Source organism: Glycine soja, chromosome 18, assembly GCF_004193775.1.
Source record: "Glycine soja cultivar W05 chromosome 18, ASM419377v2, whole genome shotgun sequence".
NCBI classification, from domain to species: Eukaryota; Viridiplantae; Streptophyta; class Magnoliopsida; order Fabales; family Fabaceae; genus Glycine; species Glycine soja.
Window position 1 is genome coordinate 5651182 of NC_041019.1, and position 15281 is coordinate 5666462.

Below are 15281 nucleotides of genomic sequence, written 5' to 3' on the forward strand. Positions count from 1 at the left end.
TCATTATATATATGAATTTTTATTTATTTATAAAGATAAATAAGAATCTTAAAAATTAAAATTAAGTATAAAAGCTATAAAGAAAACATATTTAAACCTAAAAATATAAAAATTTCATTTGTTTCACTTTGCTTTGGAAGTACCAACATTGCTAATATATTCGGGTGATTGATCAAAGTAGAGTACTTTTACAAACTTAATGGTAGAACTTTTTGAAATTATATATCGGCATGAGACTCTTTTAATTTTGTCACACTAATCAGGAATCGCTAACCACAGGGTGAGTTCCACTTTCACTTGTCTTGATTTTCTACAAACTAATTAAGCAATTAATATCCAATTCTAAACTTGCTGAAGAATGAAGATAATTAATGTGGCAAACAAGAGAGTGAGCTCAAATTTATGAGTCAAACCAATAAAGCTTAGGAGTCCTCGTTGTGCTGAAATCTTGCAAGGCCAACCTTATAGCCTAGGGCCTTGATATCTTGTTGCACTTGTGCTCTGAACTCATTGTAAGTAAAGGGTTTGTACTTGGAACTCTCAATCACAACGTCTTCACCGGGGAAAACAAAGTAGCATATTGAAATTCTCTCTTTGTGTTTGTTTATACTCACTCTGTGTGTCACACTCTTGTATCTGTCGTCGCTTATTGCCTAAACCAAAACCAAAACAGCCATTATAAAGAGTAACTTCAAAATATAATTTCATTAAATATATTTTAATTGCTATATTTAAAAATATGATGACGTTTTTTAAAATTAGTTTTTCTATTAATTATTCATTTAGTTTTAGTCTTTAAAAGTTATATATTTTGCATTCCTTGCAAAGGATTAAAAATGTATTATTTTTAATAGATATAAGAATTAAAAATAAATAAAATATAAGTGGGGGATAGAACAAAAATATTTTTAGGGATAAAAAATATACTTATAACGATTTGACTGTCTAAAGCTTTTTTATAGCCAACCTATCATAAATTGTCGTACATAATAAAATTATTGAGTTTCATAATAATTATTTGAATTAATTACGCTTTGATCTCTCTAATACGATTAAAGATTTTGGTCTTCTCTTTTTTCGAATTTGATTCTCCTATTTTATTATTTTTTTGAAAGAAATTCTCCTAATATTTTAATTGTGCATTTTTTTTGTCTATCCATTAACTTGACTGTCTATTTAACTTACGTATCAACATAGAGAATTACATTAGTATAGATGCATTAACATGACAGCGCATACACCACAAGAATTCTCACTATTACATTGGACTAAAAATTTATTGTAATCTATAAGAGTGTTACATTAACATTTTCGTTAAACTCTTAAGTTAATAGATAAGTCCAAATTATACTTTAAATAGTAAGAAGACAAAATTAATCTGTGCCAAAAAAATGATTGAATTTAATTTCATGATATTAGAAAGATAAAAAAATGCAACTAAATCTAATTATTTTAAAAGCTATATTTATGATGATTTGTAATCTTATGAGATGAGATCTTTATACTTATAGCACATAAAAATTAAAGTAAAATAAAAAAATATATTTAAAGATGTGATATATTATTATTAATATAAAGTATAGCAGCATAGAAATGAATAAAATTTGGACCTGCATCATGTCTCCAAGGTTGACAATCAACGTGTTGGAAATGGGTTTTACAGTTAGCCATTGATCATCTTTGAGCACCTGAAGTCCACTGACTTCATCATCTTGGTTCAATATAGACAACACTGAGCTATCTGTATGAGCCTCCATGCCCCAACCAACATTTGCATCAGAGCAATTTGGATAGCGATAGACACGCACCATTCCAGTGTTTTCTGCTAAGTATGGCTTTGAGGGTTTTAGATTCAGGTCAAGGTTATTCGCCATAGCTTCAAACAAAGTTGTGGCAATTCTTGACAGATGATTTTCATAGTCCTTTAGCAGAAGTCTTGCAAAGCAAACATACATGCATTTGGTTAATTAACTCTGAGCTCAAATTAATAGATTGGCTTCGAATAGAAATATAATTCACTTCCATGATTCTAAGACCTTTAACTTTTTGTATGGCTTTATTTTGCATTTCAAGTAAAACAAAACTTAGGATATATATTCTTGTCATTAACCTTTTTGATCAAATAATAATATTTTGTGAGAAACATTATATTTAGGATATTAATTCGTATATAAGTTTAGGTATTTGCAAACCGGAACTGGTCGAATATCGATCCAAACATATTGGTTTGGTTTTTTTATGTTGTTTGGGTACTCAATGATCATATCCATTAATGTGATATTTTCTTTTCTAATTGTTATTTATATATGTTTTTTGTGCATTTAATTATTTATTATTTACATTTTTTTAAAAAAATTTAAGATGACATATAAGTTTTGTTGGACTTGATTCACCTTACTTGAAATTCATATGACAGTATTGGTTCTTATCAAATTTAACAAAAAATAAATAAAAATACACAAATTCAACTCAATTTGAATTGAAGTATTTTGTTCGTACTAAGTATATAACGAGTTTTATCAAATTCAATCTTTATAAAATTCTAAGTAAATTTATTATTTTTTTTATCATATAAGAAGATATAAAGTTGGTCTCATAGTTAAAAATAGAAGACTTTTAAAATGAAAGGAGAATAAGAGAATGAGAGGTCACATGTTCAAATATTTTCCATTGACATTTCTAGATAAAACTAAAAACTCAATATTAGTTCAGAAAAAACAAAATTATACGGGGAAGTGACTTTGGAGGATTGTCTATGACAGTGTAAACGGTCTCTTTTCTATAAAATCAGCCCTACATGTTCTTGCTACAATATCAGTCAGATGATGATCTTCCCATTACAGTGGATGAATCATCTATTTTTCAAGAAGATATGCATTGGCCCAAGTTTCAGATTTTCACTTGGTTAATGTTCCTTGACAGAATTCCCACCAGAAGATCATTAGTTTTGAACCTCATATTTCTCTCTGTCCACTATATATATGATGTCCACGAGGAATCCATCAATCACCTTTTTTTTTCTCATGCACACTCTCTGGTCTCTGCACAGGTACGTCTCATATTCACTCTTAGCTGGGATTTAATGCTTTGTTCTCGTACTAATGGGAGTTAAAAACGTTATGGCCTTATGGATGATAACTCATTTACTACAATAATTTTTTTATTAACCACAACCTGATCCATTTATGAGTTCACAGATATGAAACCATTTTTAATGACTATTGGTTACAAAATCTAGATCCTGGGCTTGGATTTCAGCAAAGCAATGAAATTCTATTTTGTTTTCTCAATTATAGAACCAGCTTTGTGTGCTTTTTTAAAGATTTATATAAGTATATATGGATCTTGTAATTGGTTCCAGGACTCCATGTACTCTCATGAGTCTCATGCATGTAGTCTCATTTATTACTTATAGGCTTAAATATTTTTTTAGTTTTTATAACTTAATATTTTGTAAATTTTTTCTTTTAATCTTTATAAATTATGTTTATTTTGTATTTCATTCTCATGACATTTTAGATAATATTTTTTTCAAATTTTAAAATGTTATCTATAGTGATTTAAGAACTAAAAACAAAACACACATAATTTATAAGGACTAAAAATAAAAAAAAATTACAAGAAAGAAAAATAAAAAACATTAAATTAAGGACTAAAAAAATATTTATACCTTATTTATATATATTTTACTTATATATAAACAAAATTAAGGATTCAATCATCCAAATCCCAACGATTAACCCAGGCTTCCACCATTTATGGATATTCAATCACGCAAGGCATTTTTATGAGGACCCTTTCAGCCTAGCTAGATGTGAAGACCTTTATTATTATGTGAGATTTTAGTGATATTCCATGATTCCATCCAATATTTTGTGTGAGTGTGTGTGATTATCATGGAGGACATATGCAATGATCATGCCCTTATTGTCAAAGCACTTTTTCGTAAAGATGTTATCTTATTAGGCGTTTAATTTTCATTAAATTATATGACCCCGGGTAGTTTTATGTTATGATCCAAACATGAGCAGTAAACATTAGCCTACAATTTAATTTAAAGGTGATAAATATAGAGATAAAGCACTCTCAACGAATGACAAAAACCATAATAAAAAGTTTGGGAAATGAGTCAAAGATACATATGAAGAATACGCACAAACGAAAAATGATGAGTTTATATTAATGTAAGGGAAAGTAATTTTTGTATCATTTAATATATATTAATTCAGGAAGACTATAAAACTTTTTCTAAACGATACATATAAGAATATTATAAATTTTATGTTGGTATATATAAATTGATCTCATGTCTCCAATTTTTTTTTAAAAAAAAATGTAATTTTGTAATAATTTTTTTCATATTATTCTATATTATTTTTATAAATAAATTAAAGTTGTTATTTATTTTATGTCTCATTTTTTATTCAAATTAAAATGTGACATGTGATTAAAAAGTATCACTTGTTTAATTAATTTTCCTAGCGCGTGTTACAATCATAAATTCATATTAATTGAATTTTTAATTCTGATATATTTGAAGAAACACAAATAAAAATTAAAATTATAAAAAAATAAAACTAAATGTAGTATTTTTATAAAGAATAAAATATATGTAAGCTTTAATATGAAATGATATTTTATCAATAATAAATGATAAAAAATGATAAATGATAAAAATAGAGTTAGAATTTTTTTTGTGGGACCAAATATAAACAATAATATAAATCATATATAATTAATATTTTAAAAATATATATCCATACGAATTTATTCAAATTTGATAAAATTTGAGGGACTACGAATTGTATCATTTAAAATCATTTTCACCTTTTGAGGATACGAGAATCAAAAGAGTTAAACCTGTATTTAAATTTGTCTTTTGTTATACCTATTTTATATATAAATATTTATGTATATGTAATTTTTTAAAAAGATATAAATTAAATAATAGATAATAATATAAGAGTAAATTAATAAAAAATATTATATCTTTTTTAAGTTTACTAAAATTATGTTATTTGTTTAGTGAAATAAAATATATATTTTTTTATGATATTATGTGACTATTTTTAAATAATTAAATATAATAGAGTCTTATTATTTTATCATGTACTCATAAAATTTCTGACATTACATGTATCTATATGTCTATATCATCTTTCTATAATTATAAATTTAAGAATCTAAAATAAGCTTTGGAATCTATGTGGCAAAATCAAATTGTTTCTCAAGCTTTGATAACACGTAATTAGTGTTTCATAACTTTTTTGTTCGGTTACAAAACAAAAACAAATTCAAACTAATATATTTATGTCTCATTAATATATTATTATTATTTGGAACAAGAATCAATCCAAAATCAATTTGAATTGAGCAGAATCAGTAACTGTGATTATGACTAATTTATTGGTGATTCTTTTCATTTTTTTATTGAGAGTTTTTTCCAAGTTTATATAACAAATCAAAATTAAAGGTCCCCATACATATTTGTTCATCTTAGTTTTGGGTGAGGGGTTCTGTTACAGTTTTGTATGACAATATGTGTGGAGGGATATTGGTTATTGTGATGGTTTTTACAGCTTTGGGTGATGTTTACAGGAATATCGACTGTATAAACTATGTAAAGGGTAAGGGGATTCCACTAAGTGGGGTGGCTAGTCAATATTTATGCATGTATAGGTAGGTAAATAATGACTAATCGGTCATTTTCGTGGGGTGCTTACTCTTTGTACATGAAACTAAAGGTATCTCTGATACCATGTTTGTTATAATACATATTTTGCCGATCCAAAAAAAAATATCTTCCCTTATATCTTTCTTTAATTTGTTTAGGGTATCATCTGCCACACTAAAATAGGTGAGTTCTCAGTCTATTGTGTGGATATTATTAAACTGATGTTTTATTATTCTTTGGTTTCATCTCACTTATGAAGTTGTTCAAGTTTTGTGTTTAGGGCATTTTTTTACGATAATGAAAAAGATAGGTAATGAATTTATTTTGTTGTTCTCAAATTTCTTATCGTGTGTTCTTTAATCATTCGCAAATTTATAATTATCTGGTATAACTTTCACAATAGTAATGTTCTATCGTGTTTTGAAGCGAGTCCCAGGTATTTCTTTTATAATTGTTCATTTAGATTTTCAATATATATTGTTTTACTACTCAAAATGGAATTTGCAAATATAAACCGTCAACCAAATAATTTTAATATATAATTTTTTAAGGGATACATGTATAGGTATATTCTTTATTGTAATGACAACTTTTACAAAAATTTAAATCTATAATATAAATGAGAACATATTTGAATGTCTTACATATTCATATTTTTTAATAAAAAAATTATATGTATCTTTAAATAAAAATATTGTAATAATATATTTGAATAATACAGAATTCTAATTTTCAATCATAAAAATTTGTCCATTGATTTGTAATAAAAAAATTAAAAACTAACAATTTAATCATCAAAATTTATATATATACGAAATTATAAGAAAATCAAATAATCATTCTTAATTTCCATAAATTTGTCTTATGGTGCAATTTGAAATTTTGTAACTTTTCAGTGGTATAAAAGCATATTAACAAGAAATCCTATAAGTTAAGTAAAAACTCAGCTAAATCATTAGAAATGACTTTAAAGTATTTAAAAGAATTAAAAATCACACATTAACGAAAACTTCAATATATCATCTATAATTGTCAATAATAAAAATTATCCCATTTGATCTACACACTTTTTTTTTTACAGTTTTACCTTCATCAATTTATTCTTTTTTTAACAACTATTCCACTACTTTTTAGTTAATTATACTTCATTTCCTTACTTTTTTTAAACTTCTAAATCTTTCTTCTTTCTTTTATTTTATTTTTATTTAAAATATATAACGAGGCACAGAGTGTCTCTCTTCCCCTATTATGTTATAATGATGATATAAGTTTTGAGCTAATGATAAATAATAAGAATGAAATAAATCATATATCTTTCAAGTAATTAAAAACAATATTTTGTAATTAAAATTTTATACATATTTTTATATGAATTTAATTTCTTATATTTGGTGTATATTTTAATTGAAAAGTATGAGAAAATAAGCTATATTTTATTATTAATTAGGAACAATTGTACAAAAAATCGACAATGTAATATTAAATTTATTTCTAGAACTAATTTAATTTAAAACAATGCAAACACAAATAATCATAATAGAATTCAAAATATATTTTATTTAAGGTAATAATTTTCATGAGTTTTTAATTTTATTTAAGACAGTAATTAACGAATTTATTTAGGGGAATAATTTATCAATCGAATTCAATTCCACATTAAATTCTTTTAAAATAACGTTTTTGCTTTCCTTTTAAAAGATAAATAAATAAAAGGATCCCTTTTGTTGTTTCTATATAAAATTATCAAATGAAAGATGTATTGTAACTAATTCCTTCTTGCCTTAATTTTTACGTTGATATATTTTGCGCTTGCTTCTACATTGTTTTATTTATTGCTTATTATTTCATGGTTTTTCTTTTATCAAATTTTAATTTATTTTATATTTTTAAACATATTTTATAATTTTGATCTTATGAGTTTGATTACTGATTATTTTTTTAGACTTCTCATTTTCGTTCTCTCATTATGCACTTGTAAGTTGCAACAGTGACACTTTGGTATAGGTAAAAGAAAAGTTCTTACAACAATAAAATGATGATGAACTAGGTGAGAGAAGAAGGATGGGGATCGGAAACTAATGCACTATTCTTACACCACATAATGATATATTAGGCATATCCATTTTTTCTATCTCATTAGTTGTTTGTTTGTAGATGTTTCATTTCTACATTTTTTTTCGGTTACACATTTTATATTTTTATTTTATTTTTTGTGCAATATAATATACTTTAGATGTGGTTAAAAGTAAAATATTATTTCAACCAAGGAGGAGAACTACGGAAGCGTAGAAGTTGCCTTAGGAAAACTAAAAGATGATCGAATAAATATTAATTAAGGAAGTTAAGTGTAATGAAACAATTTAATTTAATTAGCAACTAATCAGTAATTGAACAACCATTAATTATAATAAACAACTTTACTATGATCAAATAATCAAATTAATGTGATAATAAACAACAAAGGATTTGTAAAAAAAAAAAAACTATACAGGTTTAAGTTTAAGTATAGATTAATGGCTAATTAAAGATCATATATTAGGTTTTTTTTTTTCTTAGTAAAGCGATGAAGACAAAATTGGGTTACTGAACAGGGCCTAATCCTTTAATCTATCACACAAGAAAAATATTAAAAAATAGAAAAAGTGAAAAAGAAAATTACTTACCAACATAAGGAAACCAAAAAAAAAAAAAAGAGAATAAATAACATCATCTTTATATTGTTTTTTAAGTTTAGCATGAAACTTAAATTAAGTTAAAGATCCTACAAACTTAATTGTCGATTTGTTATAGTGTTCTTTTTTTCTTTTATTAGTCTTCTATAATAGGAATAAAATTTAAATGATAAAATAAACTATTTAAGTGCAATTAATCAGTTTAGTTAAACAAAATCTTCGCCTAATATAATTGAAAAACCATTAACTTCTAATTTTGGGTGAATTTTCATTACTAAACTAAATTGCTAATTTTGTCTATTTGAGAATGCAATTTAAAATTAAATAAAATTCCTCAATATATAAAAAATATAATATAAAAGTATAACATGATTTAAATTTTAAAAAATGAACATAATTAATATTTTTCTATAATTAACTTATCTTAAATTTACTATAGGTTGATAACCTTAGAGGACAAGAAATAACTTTCTCATTAAATTCCAATTTTCAATGGAAGAGAAATGGTCCAATTTTATTGGATCTTAGGAATAAAAAACAACTATTAAGACATTTATAATAACTAACACACTCAAATTAAAAACAACTTATTTACTATTTAAATATACATTAACATAACTGTAATGCTATTTAGTATGAATGGATATTTATGAAGATTGAGTATGAATAGTAGGAACAAATGACCATACATGATGTTTGTAAAAAAATAAAAAATAAATGGTGAGTCTATATAAAGATAATTTTATGTAATTACAAAACCAATTTTGTAAAAATTTTAACCAATTGGGTTGATTCATAAACTTTTACGAATTTATTTTTGTACTAAATATCTATTAATAAATCTAACGCAATACAAATACAAATATACTTAAAGATAAGATTATCATAAAAAAACAAGTTTATGTAAGTGAAATAAAACTATTAGGTCTATTTTAGTATTCACAATTATTTTCTTTGTTTTAGAAATAGTCACAATAATTTTCACATTATATTACATATATATATATATATATATATATATATATATATATATAATTGTAAAATTAAAAAGTACAATAAAATTGTATTTATTTTCACACTCATGAATTAATTCGGCTTATTACACTAGTTGAATATAAATAGTTATATGATATAAATTATAGTAATCCCAGTGCAAATTAACCGGATTTATGATAGTAAAATGTTATAAGTTCGGCTCATAACCAATAAAAAGTACAATATTAAAAAGATACTTATGTACTCTCTTGGTGATTTTTCTAAAATAATTTACAAATATGGTGTCATATACAACAGCTCTTAATTTATATATATATATATATATATATATATATATATATATATATATATATATATATATATATATTTATATGTTTTCGAAAAACAAATGTGGATGACGGGGTTCTCATTGCTTAAATACGTCCCTAATATGTTTTAGTTAAAAACAATTTTAGGGAGTTTCAATATTCAAATAAATAATTCTGTAATATATAAGTGGTGCCTAGAGTTTAAAATTTGATTTACCTTAAATATATGACTATGATACCCTATGCTTGTTGGTCTTCAAGTATAATTAATTTATATGGATTATGAGAAGAAACATATAATAAGATTCAACCCTTATCATATTAATTTTTATATACTAATAAGAAAAGTAAATCCCCCAATTGATAGATTTTTCTCTCCTTTAATTGTTTCCTTTCCCTCTCATGATTTAATAGGTTTGGGACCAATTAGATTAGACAACCACTTGTAGATAATTTCAAAAAGTTTTTCAATCACATAATTCTCTCTCCACACATGCTGTAGCATATATTTGTGCCTAAGTGAGCAAGAGTTTAAGTGATGAGATGAATAATTATTTAAGGACAAAATTTAGATGTAAAAATATTCATATTTTTTTTGTGTTGCTTTTAATTAAAACTAAAATTTTACTTTGGTAACTGATATGTTTATTTTTAATCTACATGTAAATTTTATTACATAAACTACTGAATAAAAGCTACAATTCTAATTAAAAAAAAACATCATAAAACATGCAAGGAACTAAGTTTATTTTTCTCTTTCATAATTTTAATTGCTTTAAATAGTAAATATAAGAACAGATATGATTGCTAGTATTATACATCTTTTATATATATATGTATATATATATATATATATATATATATATATATATGTATATATATATATATATATATAATGATTATCTTAAAATTTAAATCTAGAATCTAATAGATATTATCTCAAATCCCCTACCACCAGATCGACCCTAGTGGTTCATTATAAGTCTCTTCATTTTGTTAATATTTTCTAATTATGATGGTCCTCCATATCCAATAAAAGAAATTATACGTTAAATACGACTATCAAATCAGATATTCTTTCTCCATTAAATTACACAATTTAATTTGTCAAAATACCCCGCTCATGCAGTGCCATCAAGTATCATTATCTCAAAAAGGTAATGGGTACGGGGTACCCCACAACCGAAACCATGAGGCAATGACCACGATCCCTATTTTCATACCTGCGTTAAATTTTAATAATATTTCCCTATTATTTTATAAAAAATTAATAAGTGATATTTAATTTAATGCAGGACACCAATTCAACATCTCAAAAACATAAAAGTATTTACTCTATTTCCCAATGTCCCAATAATATATAAATTACCATTCATTTGTTAGTGTTTTCTTTATATTTAATGTCCATGCATTTTTAGTATAATTTTTTTAATATTTTATACCTATTAGAAATAGTCAACCATAGAATTTTGAGATGTCATAATGATAAAAAAAATAAACATAAAAAATAATATCATACAAATTGTTATTTAAATCATTGTACTTGTAATATTTCTTTATAAGTTTAAAAATATTATTATTAAAGTTAATAAATTTATTATATATTATGTTTGTAATTGATTGATTTTACATAATTATTTAATACATCTGAATCAATTGATTAAATAAAATAAATTAAACAGAATGAATGTGTGGGGTAAATATTCTAATATTATCTTCAATTCTTTTAGATATAAAAATAATACATATATCATTATAAAAAAAATTAAAAAAATATTTTTCAACACAAATATATGCGCACACACAAAGTCCAAAAAGATAGACCCGAGGGCCTGCCATGAAAGAAAGAAACAAAAAACGCAATAAACCATAGGGAAACAAAACGCATAGAAAAATGTGGAAGAAGACAAAGCAAGAACAATAATAATAATGCAAGTTTTGTGTTGGTTGGCAAATTTGTTCTTACCTGATGGACTCAAGTGTGGGAAGCTGAGGGACGCTGAAGTGTGGGAGTTGACTCAACGCTACATCAAAGCCTTCAACCCAATTGATGTTTTGGGGGCTTCTCGTTGTTAGTGTCCTCCCAGATGGCGTTAGGGCAGGGGTGCCCCAAAAGTATGTCACTGGGCAGCCACTGCATGCACCTTCTTTCACCTCAAAGGACAAAGAGAAGAGTTCTTTGGCCATCTCTTGAAGCTCATTCAAAAGGGTCAATGGAACCCCATGGTTGACCAAACGAAACAAACCCCAATCCTTGCAAGCTTCCTCCAACTTGTTGGTGTCATGGTCTAAGCATGAGAGATCTATGATGGGTATAGTATCCGGATCTTCTTGGGTCGGGTCTTTATAATCCGGGTCAGGGTTTGGTGGGGGTTGCTGCTGGTCTAGGTGGCGGAGAACCGGAGGGTAGGACTCTATGTTGTTCATGTTGTTGTTGTTGTTGTTGTTGGGAAGGTTGGATATATATAAGTCTATCATGTGTGTGGTGTGTTGTTCTAGAATAAGGTTGAGAAGTGAAAATATGTTGTGATTCAAACACTGGATGTCTGGATGAGATTGGTGGCTAATGGCTATGCCCTTAAACCATATAATATAATAAAAAGCTAGCTGTGATAGAGAAATATATGATAGTGCCTCATTGTTTTTAACTTTTAACCTACACTTTATTTTTTTATTAAACAGGATGGGTGTCATGTTGCATGCGTTGTCAACAAAAGGATTTCTAGTAATATGCAACTTGGGGTGTAAAAAAAAACGAACAGAATTAATCCAGAATCGAACCAAACCTCTTAAAAAAAATCAATCTGTTTTGAAGAAAAAACCAAAGTTGACTGCTCTGTAAAAACGGTTTGGTTAATCAAACTGTTTTTAAAAAAAAGTTTGGTTCAATCCATTTTTTTTATAAGGGTAAAAATAAATAATTGAACCGAACCGAAAGTATCCGAACTGCTCCGAAAAAAAAAATTGAACTGATCCTCCTTATAAAATAATGATTAAATCAGTTTTATAAATGGATCAAAAATAGATTAGTTCAAACTTTTAAAAAAATCCAAAATTTGCATAGTCCTATATGCAACACAAGTATAAAAGCACAAATAATTTTTCTCAGTAGCAACTATTTAATATATATTAGCCCCTGAATATTAGGAAATCTTCTTAAAAAGAGTTTCTTAATATATAACTGAACAAATTTCAATAACTTAAAAAAAATTAAAAAGAAAAAAAAACTGAACTCCTATCCATAATGGAAGTTAATTTATTTTCATATACTTTTCACCATGAAAAATTTTACACTATATAATTTTTAAAATAATTATTAAAAAGCAAATAATCTAATTATACATAACAATTTATAATTAGATAAATACAATACAATATATAATATATTCACACTGTACCCATTTATTAAACTACATGTTTATTGTACATTATGCTATCAAATTAGTCTATTGTTTTTATAAATAAAAAATAAAGCAAATTGAGTTGAGAAAACTTATTAAGAACATATAAGTCTCTCAGACTTGAAAAATACTTTAAAAAAATATGTATTCACATATCATCTATCAACAAAATATCAACATCCACAGCGGTATTCCATCAAATTAGTCTAGTCTTTAAATAGTCAACAAGTTATCTACTACAAGATAATTGGATTAATAAATTATAAATTATGAAGAGTGTTTTGTTTTGAGTAGAAAATACAATGTGATTCTACACGATTCTGCAAGGGTTGGTTGGGGGACCAAAACTACATGCAACTCGACAAGTGTCCATGCGACCCCTCTGTGCAAAGGTCCAAACAAGAGGGGAGTTGTCCAGTGTTGGTCGTGGGGCCCACACTGCACGCAGGTCCCCCCTGCCCTTCCTCTTCCGTATTCCAAAGGGATGGTAAACAAATGAGCAAATCAGATGCTATCATGTATGTAGCAGCACCGACCCATGTGTTTCGATACCACTCCAACATGCACCTTCTTAGATGCATGGATTTATCTAAATCAACTTCAGTAAATACTTGCATCTATATATAAATAAGTTGTTTAAGAATAACAAAAACTCAGACCATCTTTCTTGGTTAAAGAATTTCTTATTTTAAGATATTGTTACTTAGTTTAAAATGTTTGTTTATTCTAAAATTAATTTAGTTTTTTTTATCTAAAGACACATATTAGGATTATAGTTAGTAAAATTAATTAAAAAATTAATTGAAAATTGAAAAATTAACTAAAATTTTTTAAGTTAATTTCTTAAATCATAACATTTAATAAAACTAGTTGAAAAATATAAAATAACATATTTAAAGAGGATAATAAGAAAATTAAATAAAAATAAAATATAAAAAGCTAAAAGTTAAAAGTTATTGTTTCAAAAAATTTACTTTAAATAGAATTTCAAAAAATATTTAAAGCTACTAAAAAAATCTTATTTATTGAACAATTTTTTAACTAGTAAAAAGAATTAAAGATTAACTAAAATAATTTATTAAACAAAATCTAATTAGATAGATTTTGATGCTACTACTCGTATAAATATATCAATGTAAGGTTTTAAAATATCATCTATATAAGATAAATTGTTTAAGACAGAAAAAAAAACTTAGAGCATCTTTGAAAATTGTAAAACAAAATTTTTTATATTATCATCTAAGGTAAGTTGTTTAAGATAAAACTTAGATGTGGATATTAATTTATATAAGTATTTTTAGTGTATTTTTTTTCTATTTCTATTTTTTTAATCATAACATTGATGTTGAGTATTTATATTAATCTTTGTTTGATTAATTATCTTTAATAATATTTATCCTTCTAATTATTTATTTTTTCATTCAAGACTCCACCCTGATATCTTGCTTAAATAGATCGAACATAATTTTTCTTACACCATGTTACTTCCTTAAGTAATTCATGTTGATATTTAATGGAAAATTTTATTATATTAATTAGTGGGATAAAACTATTCTATTCAAAGAGCAACACTAAAATACCAATAAAATGAATCTAGATTTTGTCTATTTTTTTAACTTTTACAATAATATTTTTAATTATTAGTTAACAGTTGATAATAATAATAATAAAACTATATAAATTTCCAAACAAATGTTCTAACAGATCTAGATGGTAGTGGGGGCCATTGTATGTACAATATGGATTGGTCCCCAACCCTTCTCTTCCAAGGTGTTCAAAAAAATCAAAAGGGATGGTGAAGAAATGAACAAATCAGATGCTATATATCATATCAACGCCGCCCCATGTCATGTCTTTGGATATGCATGCACCTTCTTAGTTAAGGCATATGGATATGTGAAAAAGAATTTTGCTGCGAAAAAATGACCTCTTGAAGAATTTTACGCTGTATGTAGGGGTGAAGTTAACGTTTGAGGACCAAGTTACGGCCAAAAAATGCATCGCAGTGTACTACTGCATGACATTATTATGTTTGTCTGTATAATCCAGTGCTTTTCTGTCTGATTAATTTTTATTTAAGTAAAAAGCACCAATGTTTTTTTTTCTTTTTTTGTCAGAAAGAATCTATGTTTATAAACTTGTTAAATTAACCAGCTGGAAGAACTAGGAAGGAGGGTGCTTTGTTCAACTGGCCGGTTCAACTCATTTTTTATCCTGTGGAACTAGGTTT

General features: G+C 25.7%; 1 protein-coding gene across 1 annotated transcript; it reads right to left on the bottom strand.

Moving 5' to 3' along the window:
* Positions 1–104: 104 nt before the first annotated feature.
* On the bottom strand, positions 105–12240 carry LOC114395204 (gibberellin 2-beta-dioxygenase 8-like). Its single transcript, XM_028356920.1, has 3 exons — positions 11617–12240; positions 1611–1935; positions 105–653 (listed from the first exon to the last, which is right to left on the bottom strand). Exons 1-3 carry the CDS (start codon positions 12126–12128, stop codon positions 423–425), a joined length of 1068 nt encoding a protein of 355 aa, XP_028212721.1. The 5' UTR covers positions 12129–12240; the 3' UTR covers positions 105–422.
* Positions 12241–15281: the final 3041 nt, after the last annotated feature.

Bases quoted from the DNA above. Each gene is read 5' to 3' on its own strand.
- LOC114395204 (XM_028356920.1), bottom strand. From the start codon at position 12,128: ATGATAGACTTATATATATCCAACCTTCCCAACAACAACAACAACAAC. The intron at 1,936-11,616 runs GTAAGAACAAAT...TTGCTTTGCAAG, and splicing joins CCCACACTTGAGTCCATCAG to ACTTCTGCTAAAGGACTATG. The intron at 654-1,610 runs GTCCAAATTTTA...GTTTTGGTTTAG, and splicing joins ACCTTGGAGACATGATGCAG to GCAATAAGCGACGACAGATA.